General features: G+C 37.7%; 1 protein-coding gene across 3 annotated transcripts in view; it reads right to left on the bottom strand.

Moving 5' to 3' along the window:
* The window catches only part of DCC (DCC netrin 1 receptor), a 1,035,569-nt gene that overhangs the window by 656,238 nt on the left and 356,296 nt on the right, over window positions 1-23,035 (bottom strand). For all 3 annotated transcript variants that reach the window (XM_074339962.1, XM_074339961.1, XM_019721869.2), the window contains exon 2: window positions 713-1,033. In XM_074339962.1, coding sequence (XP_074196063.1) covers window positions 713-1,033 — 321 coding nt within the window. The remainder of the gene's footprint in view (window positions 1-712; window positions 1,034-23,035) is intronic.

Consider the following 23,035-nt stretch of genomic DNA (forward strand, 5'->3'; position numbering starts at 1 on the left):
CCTCATACCAAAACGAGTGGGGCAGAAATAGTAATATCCACGGATTCCAGAAAATTCAGTACTGTTTTTTGTTGTTGTTGTTGCTGATTTTTCTCCAGGATCTACACTACTTCAAAATATCCATATGAAAGGAAAACTGTCTATCTGATTACTCAGTTATTCAGTCAACACATTACCAAGCATTTAGATACTTGGAGGTACTAGTGGAAATTTTTATTTTTCATTTGGAGATCTATGTATTATAGGTCAAGCCATTATAATTAAAATTAAATGCACTGCTCTGAAGGCAAAAAGCAAACAAACACAGAAATCTGCAAAATTTCATCATTAGTGAAGTTATAAAATCAAATTAACTAGAAAATTATTTTTCCAATATTTTTCTATTAATATAAAGTCCTCCCGTATTCATAAATAGTGGATCAACTTTAGTTGTTTTGGAAAACCTCATAAAGCTTTGTTAATTGTTGAGATCCTTCTACTGTTTTCCCAGCTGATTTAAAAAAACACACAAAACAAAACAAAAAAAAAACGCGCACACAAAACAAAGAAAGAAAATCAAGACCACGAGGGAATAAACATACGTACATGTTTTTACATTTTTCCTTTTTCTTAAAAATATGCATTGTTTCTGCAAAGATTGTTTTCCTAGCTCAACAAAAACGAGGAAGAAGAAATGGAGAAGGAAGAGGAGGAGAAGGAAGAATCCACTTACCTGCTACTGCAACTTTTGCTGTCCGACTAATAATCGACCCGGAATCTCCTAAAGATGCCTCACATTGGTACAGTCCCTCATCTGGCTTATGGTGCCTGGAGTGAAGTATGTTTTGTATCAATAGAGACCCATTTGGAAGTTGCTGCTTCCTTTCATCCATTCCCAAGGACAGGTGGATGCCATCTTTCTTCCATGTGATAACTGGGACTCCTCGGTCTGACTCTGCTGAGCAGTTCAGGAGGACATTTCCACCCCGCATTGTGATGGCATCAGAAGGTTCAGACAGGAAGTGCAGTGATGTGAAAGCCTTAATCTGGAAACCTAGAATAAGAAAGTACAGGGAAATACGTTCACTTATTCAAATAGATCTCAAGCTCAACTGTCCTGCCTTTTCTTTACAAAATCTTTTCAAAAAAGCTGGGTGCTTTGAAAAAATGTCCACATAATAAATGAAACTTAAAATCAAGGATACTGTGTTAAAGAAGCAAAAAAGTGCCCAATTGAAGTAAACAATGAATGAAACAATTGGCCCAAAGAGTAATAATATGAAAAATGAAGATCACATACAAATCTAAGCATGGCCATCATCACATGTCAGTCAGCAGTTGGAAATGTTGATGGAATAAACTAATGTTTTCCAGATACAACTAGATATTTTAAAGTAGAAATGGTTAGCAGTGGAGTAACTAAGATTTGGGGTACTATTCCTATATCTGCATTTTGATTATAATATCCATTAAATTTTTTAAAAATCTACTTAGACATGGTGTTTTTATTAACAACTACCAAAAATATCAACTCTGAACAAACTAGGAAAAGTTATTTAGAAACAAAGCTCGGGTAGATTTTAAAATAGGTAAGAAATCCCACTTGCAGAGCAAGTCTATAAAACTGCTACTTAAAATCACAAATCCCTGATGTGTCTTGATTTCTATCCAAACGTTGCTCATGAGCCAGGAAAGCTAAGTTGTATTTTTACCCCCATAAACATAAATGAACATAAGAAATCAACAGGAGAAACAGAAAGTTATTTAAGAATCCTGAGGGAGTGGAACAAGTATTATTGTTTAAAGAATATTCTTTTCAGGGCTGGCAGTATGTCATTTGACAGAATGCTTGTTGAATCAAAGACTTTGATGAGGTCTCAGGAGCTAATTGAGCTCACCCTTTGCTCAGACAGGTGTATACCAAAATCATTCCAGTTAAATTACTTGCAATTTCATTTTGAACCATCTCTGGGGATAGGGGATTCTACAATGTCCCTTGGAATCTTGCTTTCAATATTTAATCATTCTTAGACTCTAGCTGAATTTTCTTGCTTCCATTTAATCCCATTTTTCTCCTGAATCACCTTGTATGAAAATGCAGAGGAGATGGACATTTCCTTGTAAGAGTTCTTTAGTCTTTTGAAACTGTATATAATTTCTTCAAAAATACCCCGTAAATCATGTTTTAGCCTTCTTCTTCTTTTTCTTTTTTCTTTTTGGATAACAATCCCAACTTCAGTAGATTCCTTAATTTTTCTGTAAGGGGAACAATTGGTTGTACCTGGTGTAAAATATCCATGTTTCTACCATTTCAAAGGCAGGCATCTAAATTGCTTATAATCAATACTCTCATAAATGACTGGCCCACCAGGCTAGCTCCAATGGATACACGTATTCCTAGCTTTATGTACTTCACTTTCCCGTGAAGATGAATCTGAACAGCTTCACTGTTTCTCCATCGTGCTACCAGCCGTGCTCCTGCACACCCAATTTTTCTAAACCTTACATCCGAGAGCTATTACTTTACTCCTTCTGTTGACCTTTGCCCAGTGAACTGAACCATTCACCATCACGCACTCATTTCCTCCAACTAGGCCATTCACTCAAAGCAAGCTGCAGGGACTGTGCTTAAATTAACATAAAGTGCAATATGACAGTGAGCATTTAAGCCTCACATATAAACGATATTGGTAAATATCCCAAAAGACATAGCCTGGCCCAATTACTATCCAATAAGCTCCTCCTCCTCCTCCTCACAAATCCTGTTAGTGTAGCCAACCTAAGTATTGCTGCCCATTCTCCTAGTGGAAAGGAGAAAATTGGGAGTCCAGATATCTAGTTCTTGGTCCTGGCTTTAAAGACCGGTGATTCAAATACGTCTTTTAAGTCCTCAGAACCTCAGTTCCTTCATCTGTAAAATGAGGGCCTTGAACTATAAATACAACATCCTGTTTGGAGACTTTTCAGAAATAGGTTGGTTTGCAGGCATCCATCAAATGAACGCAGCCCTACACTTACTGAGATGCAGACTGATTTTGCTATAAATGCCTCCCCTATGTCTATATAATATTCTCTTTTACAAGAAAAGAAACAAGCTGATGAACACCCAGCTTGACACCAAGGATGGGAAAGCAGAAAGAAGTTCTATTGTCCTTAAATGTCAAGATATTTTGCTAGTGTAATACCTGCAATTTCCATACAAGTAGCCTTAATAAGGTAAAAATCAATTTAGAATTCAAGATCAGGCAAGTATATTAAAAAGCATTTATTATTTTTTGTTCTTCCCGCGGCCCATATTTTAAATAACAATCCCATGTTGCACACCGTATTTATGTCACAGAACACAAAATACATTTAACGCGGCTGTTTATCACAGCATGTTAATGAGCATCTGTGCCCATTATCACAAATAAATAATCCACTTAATCTGAACCAAGGAGATTATGACAGTTTTCAGTGCTGTGAGTGGATAATTTAGGCAAGTTAAAGAAAGATTAACTTTTCTCCAATATAATTACTCTTGCAGTTCAGTGGCAATATGAGCTTGTGTACTCTTCGCAACAATTACATTTTGAATATATGGCTCTGAATAAAGAAATCTCATTGTTTTAAGTTACTTGCATTAGTTACTTTGCTTTTAGAAAAGATGGGCCCAAGCAAACAGAATCTGTTGGGGGACAACTGATACTGTCTCCAATGATCCTCTTTTCAAAGATTCAGCCCATGTCAGGCACAAGCTGTCTCCACCCCTGACAAGGTATTTCACATAGGCTTAAGTGTCCCACTAATATATTTCACTGACTTCAATTTAGATCACCCTCCTCCCTCTTCTCATAGAGTACTAGTTTCCCTTGGAGGGACTGTTACTACCACTACACATATCTCGATATGAAATATTTTTTATCAAATTGTTTCATCCAAGGAGATCACCTACACTGATTTAATGTATGAGCAGAGAACGATGGTAAAACTGAAGACGGCAAAGAAGTATAAGTAACTTTTGGAGCTTGTAGCTCAAAAAGTGTGGATGGAATTTGAGCTATCCGTATTTGAAGGTGGGGCAGATCTGGGAAATGGGTGAAAGAAATATTTGGAAAGCAATAGAAGAATACTTTTGAAGAGTCAAAATGAAACTACCCACCTTACAATTTTACAGAGGATGTTACATTAGAATGGCAATGGTAGGAATTTCCTCCAAAAGAAAGCCTACTGGAGAAGTTTTTGTTTGGTTTTGGCTTGGTTTTATTTTTAAGATGCCAGTGGTAATTCTGTTGAACCCTCAAATAGTAACATTTCACAGTCTTGCTTCATAAAAGAACCAATCCTATTGGCCTGCTGTAAAATTACAGACAGTAATTATGTTTTGGAGAAACATACTTGAGAGTAGCAAAATCCTATCCATTAAAAAATGTGTACAACTGAGTCTGACACCAGAGTTCATGATTAGAATGAGTGAGTTTCCAGCCCTCTCTCTCTCTCCAAATATTGGTTTGGGAAGATTTCTAAATCTTCAGGATTTAGGCATATAGCCATATATGCATTTGACTAATTTATGTCTTTTCTTATCTGTGCCAATCTGAAAAAAAGTAATGAAGTGTGATGTCACCACTGGACATTTTTCTTTTTTCTTTTTATTTGAAAGACAATAGTTTATAAGCAGCTACCAACATACTAAAACCTTCAATATTTTCTGAATGAGAATATAGAGAAAAACCTACTTTTGCAGGATGACCCAAAGAAGAAATATTAACTTCTGTTTGTTTTAGTTTTGTCAGAGATAAATAAGTATCAGAAATGACATGGCCAGGGATATTCCAAGTTTATATTAATTGTCTAGAGACAGAAATGATCCTTACTGTATTTTAGAAACTCATCAAAATGATCAAACAACTAGTAAAAATGTTTCAGGAAGTTTAAGTCCCTTTGTGCTTGCTCTCCTTATATTCTTGCTAATTTCAAAAATCATTCAGTCACAGCAGCAGACTAACTTAGAATGGGTTTTCTAAGGTATAACATTTTACCTACCACATCAAACATTAAGTGTGAAAAATAATCCCCCATGGAGTCAGAAATTCCTTTCCAAGTCCAAAATGTAAAAGCTTCTGGTTAAAGCAATAAAAGCAAAAAAATTGAATTTATGAAAAGTAGCATGGAAGTAGAAAGAGGCTCCTGAAAAGATTTTAAGATTAGAAAATGTTATACAAATCCCCATAGAACTTGCTATGCATAATTTGATCTCTTTCAAATTACAAAAACTTTCACTTTGGGAAGCTTGGAGATTTTGATGATTCCCAAATCTTGTAATCAACCCAGAAAACTCTGCCATCATTATCTCTTCTTAGAAATAGATGCTCCTGCATCTGCTTCTGTTGTGTTAAGACAAAAAGAGATCTCCATTGAAGGAAATTAAAATTATTCTATGGATGATGGGATATCATCAAACATCAGTTCATCAAACACCAATCACACATGCAATTAACTCTGGGCTTCAGCCCTAATAAAAGCTTATAATGCTCGTGAGGCTTTGCAATGAAGTGGGAATTGTAGAAAAAACAAAACAAAAACAACATGAATTAACAGAACCCTTAACTATAGGTGAACCTTACCGGGTTTAAGGACATCAGAATACAAATTCTGAAACAGTCATTCTCAAACTATGGTCCCCAGACTGGCAAGGGCAGCGCTACCTGGGAACCTGTTAGAAATGCACGATTTCAGACCCCACCCCAGACCTACCCACCAGCAACTCTGGGCTGGGGTCCCACACTGTGTGCTTTGATTTGCCCTGTGGGGGAATTCTCACATTCACTGAAGCTTGAGAACAGCTTCTCCAAAACGTCTGGTGGTCTAAACCAAAGCCTGGGGATCCTTACGTTCTTTGGACTGCCTCGTTATAATTTTCCATATTTGGGGAATTTGTGCAATTTGGGGCAATTCTTTTTCTCAGTAGGGAGATGAAGTTAATGGGGATGACCTAGGAAGGCAACTAATTAAATACCCTTTCGACTCATATTCTTATTTGTTATATATTTCTCTTTGAGAGGTTGAAGAAAATGGAGAAAGGGCCAAGAAGCAGGCTATTGCTGACAATACTTCATCTTTCCTCTATTGTAATCAGCACTCTATTTGGACCCCAAATGGCCGTACTCCATTAAACAAAATGCAAACTCCACAGTCAATTGGACATTTAGAACGTTCCTCGGAATATCGTTGGTCCTTCACACGAAGAGCCGTCAAAAGATTTCTTTTGATCAGTTACAATAGCTACAATCCTCTCCCCAAACAAGTTTTGGTAAATATTGTTTTTCAGGCCGCATTTATTTCATTACATTTCAACTCCATGGTACAACTGTAGCCTTTTAAAAATACTGGAATTGTTGACACTTTCCTGGCTGACCTGCCCTTGAGTTTAATCTCTAGATGGGCAAAACCATAACAGCATTCCCTCTGCTGTAGCCTGGGGTGTACTTGATGTGCTCATCTTTAACTTCACCCAGCCCAGAGCAAGGAAGTGTAGCTGACCAGAGCTCCAGACCAATGGCCACCGGGGCTTCTGGGAATTATCAGTACTTTTTTTTTTTTTCCCCTACTTCTTGGTAAGAGACATAGTAAAAATAATTCTCAGAAGATGTCTTGTTTTTAAAAGATTGTGTGTGTTCCACCCCTAACATATTTTAAAGCTGTTCAACCTCAAGACAAATTTTTATTCCTAGCAACTGGAAATCAGAAATTAATTAGGTTTTGTGGAATTTATTCCTGAATTTAAATAATGCAAGGAAGACTTACCAGGATGAAACACAGGTGCATTTTACTATGTGAATTTAATTAATATCATTGAAATACAGGGGAGCTTTGGATGAAAATTTAAATGAAACATTTAAAAGGACAGTTGACGTTCAAATTTGTCTCCCATTAGAGTTGTCAGACTTACCCTGTTTTCCTGAAAATAAGACCTAGCCGGACAATCAGCTCTAATGCATCTTTTGGAGCAAAAATTAATATAAGACTCAGTCTTATATTATATTATGTTATATAAGACTGGGTAAAATACTTATTACAATAAAATAAGACCAGGTCTTATATTAATTTTTGCTCCAAAAGACACATTAGAGCTGATTGTCCGGCTAGGTCTTATTTTTGAGGGAACATGGTAGCAGATAAAAATTAAAGATGTTAGTTATATTTGAATTTCAGGTAAACAACAAATAATGTTTTCATATCATCACGTCCTAAATAGTTACACTAAATAAATATTACATAGGACATACTTATACTAAACATTATTTGTTGTTTATCTAAAAATTCAAACTTAACTATGCATTCTATATTTTATCTGGCAACCTTATCCCCCATGATATTACTTCCTTCAGACCATGGCAAAAGTAGGCATATAGTATATGAGTCCATACTAATCCACTCAGTTCTCAGAGAGAGCACTACAGAGAAGGATAACTCATGGAAAGCTACCATGAGTGAATCAGTCAAAGTGATTTTAGTGTCAGGGCATCTGCCCACCTAGTCCATCACCACCAAATATCCATGTAGAAAGGTTGCTGAACCCGATTTGTTCTTAACATAGAGATTCTTCTTTCTCTCTTCTCTTTACAAGATAGGGAGCAGAACGCAGAAATATAAATACAAGAATGTGGAGTTCAAAAAGCAACGGCCCCAGCAGAAATCCCTCAGTGAACGCACACCGAGGCTCCACCTCTGACATTCTGAAAACATGGCGTCTTCCACAAAGCTGAGGAAGCCTTGTGGAGATCTGATGCTTTTATAGGGCAAGAAACGTGTGCCCCAGGCAACTCTGAGCATCCTCTGGCTAAATCCAATGGTAAAGAAAATGATAAGGGCCTCATTAGAGTGGGGAGTAGCTTCCTCACCCCTTTGCTGTTTCAAGAGCGAAATCTCTAAACCACAGATTGATTTTGCTGTGATACCAGGTAAATTGTAATGGGATTTTTCTTTTTCTCCCCCCCCCCCCCCCCCAGCCCAACAGGTAACACAGTCTGACATCTGGGTTATCATTCCCTAGGCCTCATGCAAAATTAACACTTGAAAGAGAAACTCTGATGCGCTGCTTAATCTGCCCTGGGTTTGAACCTTTCCCCTCCACTCTCATTTTGTAAAATATAAGCTGGCTTCTCCTGCCTTTTTCATCAGTCTTTCTCAAAGTAAGGGGATGCATGGCTTTTTTATGAGTGTACAACTATCAGCTGGAACACTGTGAAAGGTTATCCAGAGTATTTAGAAAAAGTACTATTTAATGAGTATCCAGTGCCTTGGAATAACTGCATCAGGGTGGCAGTGAAGCGTGGACAAGCACTGGAGATGCCATTGACTGTGAAGGGACCAACTGACTTTCAGAACCATATTAATTGTTACTCATGTTGACTGTACATGGATAAGAAAATATGGACATAAAACCAAATATCGTAATAATTGCCCATAATCCTGTTCGTTTGCTGACAGCCACTGTTCAAGTTTGTATGCATCTCCTTCTAAGAAATTATTCATTTTTTTTATTTGTAGTGATTGTCATCCACGTTGTTATGATAATATTTGAGAGAGAAAGAGAGAGAATTCTTTCTCTTGTTTCTCTTATTATAAAGACACCAATCCCCTCATGGGGTCTCACACTCTTAACCCCATTTCAACCCAATTACCTATCAAAAGCTCCATCTCCAAATATACTGTGGTTAGGGCTCCCACACCGTGTGGGGGATTCAAGCTTGCAGTTGCTAACTTGTGCGAAACTCAGTATCCTTAACACTACATTCCTCTTGGTAATGGATTTACCATTTGCAAGACCTTTACTGAGAATATTTGGTGTATAAGCTATGCACACAAGTTAACTTTTTCGTTATAGTCACTCATTTATTCACACATATTATTTAACATCTATGAAATGCCTATGCAGCTCCCTAGGCAGGAGGGAGGGACATAAACATTTAGTCCATAACAGACACAGAACAATATCTAGAGGAAGAACTCTGTAGGGAGAGCACAGAGTAAGAGCTAAGGCTCTGAGTTGGGAGTGTGACTGGCCTTTTCCAGGAACTGCAGGGAGGCCTGCTTGACTGGGTCAGACTGAGTGAAAGGGAGAGTTCAAGGAGATAAGGCCCAGAGGTCATAGGAAGGTGTGTAGGACTTGATAGGCAAGCAAAAGAACTTTGCTGTAACGCTGAGGAAGATGGAAACCTAGTGGAGAGTTTAGATCATCAGAGCGAAAAGGTCCCACTTAGGTTTTAAAAGAGTAGTTCTCAATAGGGATTGATTTGAACCCCAGGAGACATTTGGCAATGTGTGGAGACATTTTTAGTTGTCACAACTGGGAAGGGTGCTACTGGCATCTAGTGGAAAGGGTCCAGGGATGTTGCTACACATCCTACAATGCACAGGACAGCCCCTCACAAGAGAGAATTATCCAGACCAAAACATCCATAAAGCTGAGGGTGAGACACCTTGTTTTAAAACAATCACTCTGGCGTTGTGTTGAGAATAGGGTCATTGGAAGGAAGAGGGAAACCAGGTAGGAGGCTAGTTCCACAGTCCAGGAGAGAGATGATGTCACTTGGACTGAAGTACTGCAGTGGAAGTTGTGAGAAATGGTCAGATTCGTGGTCCTTTTTAAAGGTAGAGCCAGTGGTGTTGGTGAGGGATTTGACGTGTGTTGTTCAAAAAAGATAAGAGTCCCAGGTGATTCCAAGCAGATCAATAGAGCAATTTATGTGATTTGCAAAAAAAAGGGCACACTGTTGCCAAAGAAAGCTCTCAGCACAAGAGGTCAGAATTAGTTCTTTGTCTAATTCTCTCACTCACTAGGGTGGGCTATACCACTGGGAATCGTGTATTCATCAATAAAACCAGGGGCTGGACTACATAACTTCTAGGGGTCTTCAGCTCTAATACTATAAAAGTATGAGTTCATACCTATTAACTTTGCTATTGAAAAAAAATTACCTTCAAATTTAGAAGGAAATTTATTACATGAAGAGATCTGCTATAATCACCTGTGATCAGTTTATCACAGACTTCCAGGAGACCACAGAGAGGTGTGCAGTTACTGAAGGTGCCAAGAGACCAACAACCCACCTCGTTATCCATAAAATAGAGACAGTCTAATCTTTTCTGTTGAAGATAAAAGACTGCAGAGGTCACTCTGCCAACAAAGCATGAGCTGCTTTATTATGATTTATAAGAAATAAAGTATTCATCTTGTGGAAACTGCTATTACAAATATGAAGGATTAATTCCAGAAAGGTCTGACAGGTCCAGGGAAAGCCTTAAAAATTCAGCAAACCTCATGATATTGTGGTATAAAGTCTGATGTGGGGACCCATACTGATAAAACATTTGTGTTATAACGAGTCCAATTTTCTCAAAATGGAGGGCAAACTGGTTTTCATTAAAATGTTGTCATTTATTTTATCATGATATGTACTGTAGCTTGTCCCAGCAGAAAGGTGATATTTTCCTGCTGAATCCATGCATGACATCAAGAAGAAAAATCCACAATAATACGAGAAACATCAACTTTGGAACTGAGAGCCAGTGAGCTTTCTATCTCTCAGGAAGTCAGCATTTATTAAAGGACCCTCGCAAACAACTTGGTTTCAATGGTGATTTAGGTTCGATGGGAAATGAGGAGAAGAAGGATGGAGTCCATTTAGAGGATCAGAGCCACAGAGGGGCTTGTGAACCCTACATATGCAACATACGTGTGATCTATGGGAACTTCAAGGATGAAGGAACTATTTACATGTCCCTCGCCTAAAGGAAATCGGATGAAGAAAGACACCTGTTTCTTATTTAAAGAGGTCTCCTGCATGCATGAGTTAGTTGTTTCAATTTCTAGAAATGTTCTAATTAGACCCTTCCCTAGAATCTAGTGATTATCGCTTTGGACCCACCATAGTAGCAAGAGGGGGCCAGTGTTGAAGACACGGTGCCCACACACTGGTTCAGGATTGAACACGATGGGCCAGGGAATGATTGAACCTGGTGTATCTATATTTTAAAAATCGCATTATTCAAATGCATGAAATCAAGTTGACAGCTGAATGTCTGGAGGCCACTGCTGGATGGAATTTTCCAATGTCTCTAGACCGAATCTTTCATAAATCCTTTGCTGGCCAAGTCCTACCATAGATACCAAACAAAGTATAGGGCAAATATTTCTCTAGGAACTATATTCATTACATTGTAAGTGATTCCCAGGTCTCCTGATTTCCAATATGGTCTGACTTCCAATAATATCTCAGAACTAATTATAACTCTTAAGCCAGTTAAATAATAAACATTAATTCTCATCAGGTTCTCGTTTTACAAAATGGAAACGTTAGACACCAGTCTGTGCAGAGATAGAAAGTCTCACTGAATAGCAGTGACAGCCCCAGCTCTTAGAAGTGATAGCTCTTTATGCGACCTTTCTTGTGGCTCTATTCTTTCTATCACATGTCATATTTATGAGAATTTCTTCCTTGCTATACTGCAAACTCCAGGGGTGTAGAAATTAATCATGTTTGTCTCTCTATATCATACAGCCCTTAGCAGCCCTTTCCTATCTCAGAGGTATTTAATAAATATCTATTGAATAAATAAACTTACACAGACAAAAACATGAATAATTTAGAAAAAAATACCTAAATCAGTGAAAGAAAAACATTAACATAGGTGAAAAAAAAAAATGAACGTAATTTCACTAGTTTGGCTAGTTGGTGAATAACAGAGAGTACTCAATAAAACTGTCAATAAAAACAACAAGTTTCAATCCCCATGTTGATAACATTTCTTTGTAGATGCTGAGGTAAGGTTGGCCAAATTTTTCTGTTAAGGGTCACATAGTGTTTTGTGGGCCAAGAAGCAAACTTAAAGGATGTCATGTAGATACATACAAGTATTTATACAATGATTTAAAAGGTCACCATTTAAAATGTATAAATAATGATTTAAAAACCAGGCAGAGAACCAAATCTGGCCCACTCTCTGGGTTGTAGTCTTTGACCCCTATTCTAAGAAGATGATACTGTTGATTCACCGTGTGGGGGACTCAAGCTTGGAGTTGCTAACTTGTGCTAAACTCAGTACACTTAACAGTACATTCCTCTTGGTAATGGATTTACCAGTTACGAGATCTTTACTGAGAATATTTGGTGTATAGGCTATGCACGCAAGTTAGCTTTTACATTACAGTCACTCATTTATTCTCACATGTTAGTTAACATCTGTGAAATGCCTATGCAACTCCCCAGCTACCTGTTCCTTCCAACAGGCCTCCAGTTGAGGACCGCAGATCGTTTATTCCATCTTCTCCCTTCTTGTCCCTGTCCTCGCTGCCTCTGGACACTCCTTGCCCATCTAATATCCCTGCTGCCTGCTGTACCTATTTCGGGGGCTCAGCAGACCAGAGTGCTCAGGGAATTCTGGGGAAAATGTATTCTTCTAATGCTAATGATATATAAAATACATGCTACTATCATATCATCGTCTAGTAAAAAGCCCCAGAGAAAGAGAAAACAGTCTTATTAGCTGTTTTCATCTTACATGAATAAATATTCAAGGTAAAGGGAAAAGCTTTTTTTTTTCTTTTTTTTTTTTTTTAATTGCAATTAAATCAGCACAGTCTTAGCCGACTCTGTTGCAGCACAGCAGAGTTTTTTGCTGGCTTTAGAAAGGCCACAAGGTTTAAGTTGTACATGATGAATAAATCGTAGAGATCCAGTGTATAGCATGGTGCCTATAGTGAATAATATTGTAGGTATACTTAAAAATTTGCTAAGAGGGTAGAACTTATGCTAAGAGTTTTTAAATCATGCACACACACACAAAATAATAAATAAAGAAGGTGAATGGAAATTTTTGGAGTTGATGGATATGTTTCTTCTGGCATTGATTGCCATGATTATTTCATGGGTTTACACATATCTCCAAATGTATCAAGTTGTATACATTAAATATGTACAGCTTTTGTATGTCAGTCGTAGGTTGTAAAGGTATATAAAAAAATAAAAACAGATGTCTGGTTGCTCGCAGTCCTGAAGAACTAGGGACTTGTCAGAGTGACACCAGTGGTGGTAGTGGGTTCCTGGGGTTGTTGAACCACTTTTCACCATTTCTAGATAAGCTTTCATGCAGGTGCTTTTCATGTATGTATCTTATTTGACCTTGAACAAATTCCATGCACACTGTTTCTAATTAGAAATAGAATCAGTAAGAATCACAGCAAAGAAATTATCTATGCCACCATTTAAGAAGAGTAAAAGCCTAAAACTTATCTAAATAATAAACAGCAGGGTCCCTTGAATAATGGAAACTGTAATTCCATCGAGAGATCCAAGTATTATCATAAAATACTAAGAAGGAAATTTATACACAATTCTCAGATGAAAAACAAAACCAAGAGCAGAAAACATGCTGAGTTTAGTAGGACACATGTCTCCATCCCAAATGTGGGCTTCCCTATAATTCCTCAACTAGAAACACTTTCCCTCCCCTCCATAACCTGTGATACGGAATATATCTGCTACCTCTCTTATTCTGCCCTACCTATGGGGTTCTCACTTAATGCCTTTAAGTCTTTTGACCTCACATACTTCAAGATCAGAAAAGAGAGGGGCTCAATAGATGTCACCACAGCATAAAAAGGGGGTCACTTTTTGTTATATGGCATTTTGATTTGTAGGCTATATACCAGGACTGTAATTTTAAAAACCATAATCAGCATGAATTTTAAATCATATTAGCCAAACCTGTTACTATCTTTTTACATGCAGTCAAATAAAATCTTCTCTCTTCCCTTTCCAATTCTATTTCTGTCCAGTTAAAACACAGCATGAAAAATACGCCCTTGTTATTGAATAGCCAGGAGAATGCATAACACAGACATGAAAAGAACCGATAATGATCAAAGCCACTTACTTACAATCAGATCCACTCTCTTGTGCATATGGCAGTCTAGGGGTTGGGATTGGGGGTTATTCACCATCTCAAGTCAGGAGTTCGCAGTGCATTAAGATTTGCTGAAGGTTTGCATTATAGCTTACAGTCATTATGCAATCACTTCTTCCATTATTTTTTTTCTTCTTCTATTTCTAGCAACCTACTTAGAGTTTACATGGCATTCTCATTTAATTGTGTTGGTCGGGGAGAGATTGTTAACCTCTTTTTACAGGTAGAGAAAAAGGCTCAGAGAGGTTAACTGTTTAACCAAAATCACACTGCTCAGAAGAAGATAGTAATACAATCTAGATTTGTCTTAACTGTAGTCTAGGACTCTTTCTGCTTCTTATCCATGTCCTTTCTTTTTCTCACACTGTATAAAAAGTAAAATACATGGCCAAGTGGGGCCAAACCAGCTCAGACGTGGAACAGATAAAAAAGGCATAATATTAATTAAAATATTTGATAGAGACTTTCCTTTAGCTTCTGTGATTCCAAAAAATCCATCAAGCACGATAGGGCACTGCAACCTTTTTGTCATGTGGATATGTAATCTGGGAAGAGGAACAAAGGCAATAATTCTATGATACCCAAAATCATTTGGTATAAAAGGGCTTATCAGACTATAGATTTTGCCACCCAGTCAGTCTCAGAGGGATTAGCCTAGGGTTAACACAATGAGCAATGGCAAGATGGAGGTCTGGGATTACCTAGGAAGGGCCACTGGAAGGCAGTCTCTCTGCATTTCCAGCAACAGACAGATGAACCTGAGAGCCTGTACGTGGATGGGGTGGTGGGGAAGACAGCTGGAGGAGCAAGACCGTATTACAAAACACCTTGCCTACTTCATTTTCTCCTTGGGGTTGTCCCTGAATCAATCAATCATCAATCAATCATTCTCTCTCTCTCTCTCTCTCTCTCTCTCTCTCTCCACAGTTGCACCTGAATTTATCCCATGTAACTGAATCTATGAAGAACCAAGTCATTCTGTAAATTCAGACCTCCCAAATTTTGATTTAGCCCAGAAAATCTGTATCAACCTACCACATATATTAATGCCTGATTTAGTACTTCCAAAGTCAAGAACTATGCCTAAAATTCTGTTTAAATCCTCTCCCCTCTTTGCATTTAGCACTGATAAACACCTAAGAAGTAATAATAACAAAAAGTGTTGAGTGGTGTGAGTTTCAGGCAGAGAGACTATCTTGCCACCTTTAACATGTTCAATGAACCAAAGGGCAGCAAAGAAAGGAGAGTGACCATTTCGACCTTCCTCTAGCAATTACTTGCCACTACGTCCAAAGTTTGGTTCACTAGATGCAACTCCTTACTTATGGGCAAGCAGGACCGGAAGAAGCTCATGACCAGACTGTGGAGACAGAAGGCATTCATGAATGCCCACCTGGCCATTTCCACCATGTAAAGTCAATAGCGCAGTTGGTGAAAGTTTTCAAAGTAGTTTTTAGATGAGATTGTTGTTGAACATCACTGTGTCAATCATTTTCACTGTCAATGTAAAATTTAACCAAAAAAATGTACATGATATGAGGCTAATTAATTATGACACTGCATTTTGCTCTTAGCTAATTTCAAGCTAAATCACGGGTGATTACTAATATAAACATATAATGTTTTTTTTAATTCATATCAGATCCTCCCGAGACTAAAGGAGACTCAATGTATAATTATGCCAGTACAATACGTACAAACTAGAATTGCTATAGGCAGCCTGGGATGTATGGTTTCTGACCTATCACCATTTTAAAGATGATACAGACGTTCATATTTGCACTTTTTTATAAAATCTGTTTATTTTTACCTGATAGTGCAAAATCTTGTCAAACACTAGAAGCATTCAGAATTAATTATATTAAAATATAATATATACATTTCTATTTCTGAAATGTGTAATATATTGCCATGCTTCTGGATTTTCAGTTAAATCTATATTTAAAGAGAATCATTGCCATGTTTTTATCTAACTGTTGGTTACTCATTAATGGAAACTTCTTTGGGTTGGGATAAAAGACCAATGCTGATTGGAATACCTCATGGTAGTAACTAGAAAGAGATGGCTATAGCCTCATCATACTGGTGTGTAGCTGGAAATAAAACCAAGTGATTAAAAATGTGATAGGTCTGAGTGTAGGGGACTACAAACCAAACAGTATCACACCTCCTGGTCAGTCTGCAAAGAGATGGGAAAATGACACATGAATCATGGTAGAAAGGACCGTAGCCACTTGATGGCCCTTGTTAACTCCACTGGCTTTGACCACAAAGAACAATGGCACAATGAAGCCTGAGACTTGGGATCATAGGGGGCGTCCTGCCATATCACATTCAGTGACTCACAACTCTATGCCCTTTTGCTTAACGCAGTGGGTTCAGTGCTTTGACACAGATGAATGTGTCCAGAAAACATTTGCAGGCATTGCTGACATCAGCAGCTATCAGTTCATCATGGCCACAGCTAAAAGCAGGAGAAGTTTACAGAAGATTGATTTGGTATTTTGGGTTGCATTACGTATTAATTAATACACATATTTTTTGGTTGAAATTTACATAATGCTATGCCATGGATCTTCAATTGACCACGTGATAGCAGTGTACCAGTACCTACTAGACCAATATAAACCCTAATCATACTTTTGAAACATTTCCTTGATAGGAAGGAAAGAAAAGAGCATCAACACTTACCCATTACATGATTTAATTTTCAAATACCTGATGAAAATATTGTTTTGTCGATTTTATGGAGGAGAAAACTGAGACTAAAGTTGATGACAAATTATAATTTGCCCAATAGATGAGTTTGAATTTGAAATAATATCTTTGACTCCAAACTCCATTTCTGACTGTCAGATTTGTTTCTCTAGAGCAGGAGTCTACATTTTTCTTTCCTTTTTTTTTTTTTTTTCTGTAAAGGGCCAGATGGTAAATATTTCAGGCTATGTAGAGCAATTGCGCAACTCTACCACTGTGGCAGGAAAGCAGCCCTAGACAGTAAGAAAAGAAATGGGCGTGGCCAGATTCCCACCCTGCCCCCTGCCTGCTTCGCAGTAATCATCAGAAAGAAAAGCAAAAACCAAACCAAAACAAAACAAAACCTAAACAAAATAAATGAACAAAATTATGTAGCACGTTCATAGTTGAGACTATCTCATAAACATACCCCTGTAATACCTCCAGTAAATAAATCCTGGATAGGAAAATATTATATTTATTTTGACATTCCTGACCTTTTCTTTCAAAGCCCTTTCCCACCCTCCCCTCACCTTTGGGTTTCTAGTGCTTTCCTACTGGCACCTGGGTTCTCTTCTCAAAAATGCCATCCAGCCGTGTCCTTCCTACCTGAATCTTACATTCGAAGCCCTTCTTTCTCTGGCTTTCCATTGTTAAAACATTTAAAATAGAATCACCTAGTGAAAGGTAAGATAAAATAACTTTTATCCACATTAGGGTATGATTAGCTAAAACAACTTAATGTGGCAACCTTAGGAATTATTGCAGTTTAGAGGCCAATGCTTAATTTAATACAGCAACCATTTATTCAGTCTCTATGCCACATACTGGGAGCGGGGTGTTTCTTAACAAAGAATCTTATATGTAGAAACAAACAAACAAAAAAATAGTCTCTAGTAAATCCACTCCTAAGACGTTAACTCAAGGAAACAATCTAACAGAACAAAAATTACTGTATATGCAAAAAAAAGCTCATTATAATGTTTGATATTAGCAAATCCAGCTAAAGAGCAAGATATTAACTCTAATATTAGGGAACTAGATCACAAAGCACAAATCCAAAGATATATTAAGAAATAATCAAAATTATCACCCTGAAGACCACGGAGAAACACGCAAATAAGAAAATCACTGTGGTAGATCAGTGGACGATTGGTTTGGAGGTAAAATTCCCTTCTGATTACACCTCAAATAATGTCACGAAGTCAATCACGGATTGGATATGGCAGACCACTATTCTGCATTAATATTTTGGTATGGTTCTAATGTACTCTGCATAAATGCTGGTATATGTAAAGAGGAAAAATATCTGTGGCTTCCTCATCCTAAACTCTTTTACTGTAGAGGGAGACGTGGACTGTTGAAACCACACAAGGACGCTGTCATATCACTGAATATCCTTTTCGTAATTGTTAACTACGCTACTTCTGAAAGACACAGACATGCAGAAGCTCTTGCTTATTGTGCATTTCCCCCCCTCACATTTAGAAGCCTACTCCTCACTCCTCAGAGGCCAGTTAGCAATGCAATAAATTAATTTGTACTTTGGAGTGAACTCTTGAATCCTTTTTGTTCTCTCACCTCCCAATCAAACACACACTCTCACATTTGCATGTATTAACATAATGAAACATTAATTACACAGTGTCTAGGATAGGACAAGCAAAGCGCTTCAATCAATCTCAATAACTCGCATCAGGGAGGTGAAAAATGCTGCCCAGCCTTATCAGGACCACATAATAGACACAAACACAGGCTTGGTGCCTGTTGTGGGTGTGATTTATTACCAGCATCTGAAAACAAAAAGCAGAAAATTACAAGGAGACTAATCAATAACAATTATCTTAATGATAGATGGACAAATTTTATTCTTTTGTTGGGTGGTATTGCCACTCTAGTGGTTTATTTGCAACAGAGGATAAAGATTAAGCGGGCCGCTCTAGAAAACCAATGAGGTCTGAAAATGCCTAATTCCTGGGGTGCAAAGAGTTGTTGTATTATCTGATTTCTCTCAAGTAACTGTGAGAGTTCATCCGAACAAGAGAAGGTGACTCCCAACGCCTCCCACACATCTGTCTCCTAACTCTTCTAGATTTTAGTTTGACTTCCTAGCTTCTCCCCACATGTATATGTCCATCTGCTTAAGAAGGAGGTCTGTATTCCACCAGTGTCAGCCTTCAGGGCCACACTGCATGCTTATAGCCAGAATTAGTTCTAATTCATTGTTGCTAAGCTGTTCCAATTGTTAACTAAATCAATACACAAGGGTACCATATTTGGAACTCAGTACTTACAAACATCTGCAATATTTCACACACGTTTCAAGAGTTTTTTGCAAATACCAATCATGATGACATATATGCAGTTGGGTCCATAAGAGCCCTATTCTTGTTGTATTTCTTCTTAGAACCACGGAGGACTGATAAATGAAAAGGAAAAGAGAATAACAAAGGATGCCTCAGTGTTCCTCAAAGGGCATGCCTCTGACCATGGTTTCTCAGTATTGGCACTACTGACATTTTGGGCTGGATAACTGCATAAGTCTTTGTTGAGGGGAGTTGATTTGTACATTGAAGGAACTTTAGCAGCATACCTGGCCTCTACTCACTAGATACCAGTACCTTTTCCTTTCCCCTTCGGGTCATGACAATCAAAAAAGTCTCCAGTTTCCAGGCATACCAATGTCCCCCAGTGAGGGAAGGGCAAAATCATCTCCAATTGAAGATCACTGCCCTATACCCTTCTATACGAGAATTGTGTAATGTTCATTAGAAAAGAAAAAAAAAAGTACAGTAAAGCAAAAGAATATTTGATTATGTAAAAACTTTATTATTAAATATTCTTTGAAATAACTGGATTTTGCCCAGCTTTAAAATCAATACTTCAAGGCATTTATAAAACATTGAAAAGCCAAGAAACCTAAGTTCTATTCCTTCTGATCCCATTCTGACTGTGTGGTCTCATACAATTAATCCTCTTCTTTTTTCTATATATTGTTTTCTTCCTCTGCAAAGTGAATAGCTTGAATAAAGTGTTTCCCAGGTTGCTGCCAGGTCTAACATTCTGTGGTCCTACCATTAGGAGGGTTGACGCATATGGATTAGGTCTTAAACAGGACTATCCACGTGCCTCCCAAACATCCCATCCAGGGTCGGCTACTTCCCTCTCTGAGAGCAGTACATGTTTCCCACTGACTTCAGCATAGTCCAAAATTTTAATCCCACAAGGAGGAAAAACTACATGAGCTAAAATATGAATATGTAACTCAGAAAATCGAAGGGGGGGGCAGTCCCTGTTTCTGTGTATTTAAAGAGACAGAAACATCAAGGGAGACGTTTAACAATTAGTAAGAGCTTCCTTAAAGACAGCCATGATCACAAAGTCAGCAAATAAACAACAACAACAACAACAGAAGGGACACTAAATTGAGCCCTATATACTGCTTATTATGCTAAAGCTTTTCCTTTTCCATTAAAATAGTTTTATTCAAGGCAGAAACTATACTCAGGGAAAAAGGGGGGGAAAAAACTAAATAAATGCAATTGTTAAAAATCCAATTTTCCTGAATTTGACCCTATGGGCAGTGAGGTCTCAGAAGCACATGCTTTCTGATTTGTGGTTCTCAGAGCCCATTAATATTTTTAATCACTTCTGCAAACACACACTATTCATATAGATCCCTGGAGATTCTAGAGACCAATCTGCCTTTTTGACAGCTGTCGAATCCTTGTTTGCATGAAAGATGCAACAAGTCAATGAAATCATCGTTCAGGACTCTCAGCCCTGTCAGCTATTGGCTATTGAGACTCATCCATCTGGAGGCCCTCATTTGGGCCCTTTCATAACTGGTATGTTAGCTTGCGTATTCCTGCAATTGCTCATGTGAGGACAAAATAAAATAGCATGGCAGAGACACAACATTATAATTCTCTACATCCACAGACTCGAATGACCTGCCTGCCAATATACCACAGTGTGTTCCCGTTTGCAATGCATTTATCTCAACAAAGTGTTAAGGAAATCATCTTTCATATAGGTTGTACCTGTCTCTTTTCATTGCCGCTCAGCATTCTAGAAGATGCATCAAAATACAATGATCCTTACATTTTCATGTATAACAATCTTGAGAAAAGAAAGGCAAGCTGACTTGCCCTAAGAAAATGGAGCACCTAAACAGTAACACTACACAGAGAAATCTTTAGTTTGCACACTTGTTTAGGTATCTTCTTAGTGTCACCGCACTGTAGCTGTCTCTCGTAAGATAAAGAATTTTATTTCTAAGGCCACAGGCACCAAATAATTTCTGTCAGTAACAACTATGGTGTGTTTTTTTCAGTAGCTTAGGATCTCTTCACAATAGTTTCTTATTTTATTCATTAAGAAAGAGGAAGCAAGAGGCAGGGCACACAATCACAATTACACAAGAAAGGTACTTATAAATCCCAGGAACCAAGGCTTCGTCAATACAAAGACTTTATTGTCCTCTGGCTATTCACCAACACTCTGAAAATGAAACCCCTCTAGTTTGAGCCAAGTACTGACCAGGAATTGGGGAAAAAAAAAAATGTTTACCATTAGGTGAATAAATTGCATCACTATAATGAAATGGGAGAGTTGGGAAAATAAACAGCTAATTCATTGCAAATGCAAAACCACTCTTTCTCTATAAAATGAAAACTACAATAAAACTGATGGGCCATGGGTTATGAATACATTGTTCTGGGTTTTCAAAACCCAAAGATATTTTAAACACCGTAATCCAAACATAACCAAACCATACAGCATTCAATAACAAATGTGTACATTTCAGCCCTACCATTCCCACCAGCGCCGCCAGCAAAATCCCCATCATGTTCTCCTGACCAGCTGTGTTTGGTTACACTTCATGAAAAGTCACAGCTTCCAAATCTCCTTTTCTTTCAATGCAATGGATTTGGCAATTTCAACATAGAGAAATTAAAATTTAAAAATAAATACATGAAAGTATCTGTGGGTCATACACTCTCGCAAGCTCAGCACTTTTAATGTTTAAAATAAATGTTCAATGTCCAACAGCAGGATTAGGTGATATTACAAATGTGGATCATTTTCTTGTCTGAGGAGAACAAAGCAAATAAGAGGAGGAAAAGCAATCAATGTTTCAGGATTCTGAAACTCTGTTATTCATTACACTGTCAGCTTCATGTTGGAACTGGCTGTCACATTTCTAAGTTCTTATCCCAATCACTTATTAGCCCAGAGCACTTCAGACAAATAAGAGATGTTCCCAACAACCATATTAAAAAAATGTTGGTCAGCCAACAGGTATTTTCAAAAGAATAACGCTCTTCTGATCCAATGATCGTAAGAGGCTGGAAGATATCAGTTGCCCACAAAGTAGGGAAAATAAAATTTTAATATCCGTAACTAAGCACTGTGAATTTCCATTTCTTACTGTTTCCTCCTGATTGTGAAACCTATTATCGCTGCAACAACACATCAAACTGCCCCCAGTATCATATCTAAGAGATGGTGCCTATCAAAATAGGTGAACATATTTTTCACCTTGAATTATATGGGAGAGACTCCTACCTATTAGATGCTTAGGAAATACCCAGGAATGACCTAAGCAAGAGAAATGTCAAGTGTGGGGTGTTTCCCAAAGTTGGTAGCTTTCCTTTCGTAATTATGATTAACAATGATAACATTAATAGCAGCTTCTATCTTTGAGTCATTTTTACTCTCCTACTCACTGTATTAAATGTCTTTTAAACAATATCTAGACTATTCCTCACTTATAATTTAGCAGCTACCATTATATCCATTTTACAAATAAGTAAACTGTGGTCCAGAGGGGCCATATAACTTGTCTATTATCCCGCCAGTGAGTAGTGCAGCCAGAACTTGAACTTGAGTCTTCTTGACACTGGAGACTATGGTTTTAATGAAAGGATTACATTTGGAGTTGGGAGACCAAAGTTCTGGAGCAAAAAAAATAAAATATAAAATTTACAGAAATTGTTTATGCCTTGTAATATTTCCAAAACAACTAGAGAAAGAAGAGAGATCTATATAAATAACACGGAAGAATCCAACGTGTAGAGAGGCACGGCAAATGAGGCATACAGAAGACAAGATATGACAAAAGCAATGCATGTGGACTAGAGGAGAAGATGCTACAAATAGTGAAATCAACTAAAATGAAAGTATTACAGTGGAGAGAGATGGAATTCAATGAAATAGTGACCATACTATGCAAGAATCAGTAGACATCAGGAGAAGGAGAATTGCTAGATTACAAAATAGAGTCTGAAGGCAAAATGTATCCAGATTTAAACCCAATTCCACCCACTTTCCAGCTATGTGACCTTAGCAAGTTACTTAACCTCTT

This window comes from Rhinolophus sinicus, linkage group LG09 (genome assembly GCF_036562045.2).
Source record: "Rhinolophus sinicus isolate RSC01 linkage group LG09, ASM3656204v1, whole genome shotgun sequence".
In the NCBI taxonomy this organism is placed as follows: Eukaryota; Metazoa; Chordata; class Mammalia; order Chiroptera; family Rhinolophidae; genus Rhinolophus; species Rhinolophus sinicus.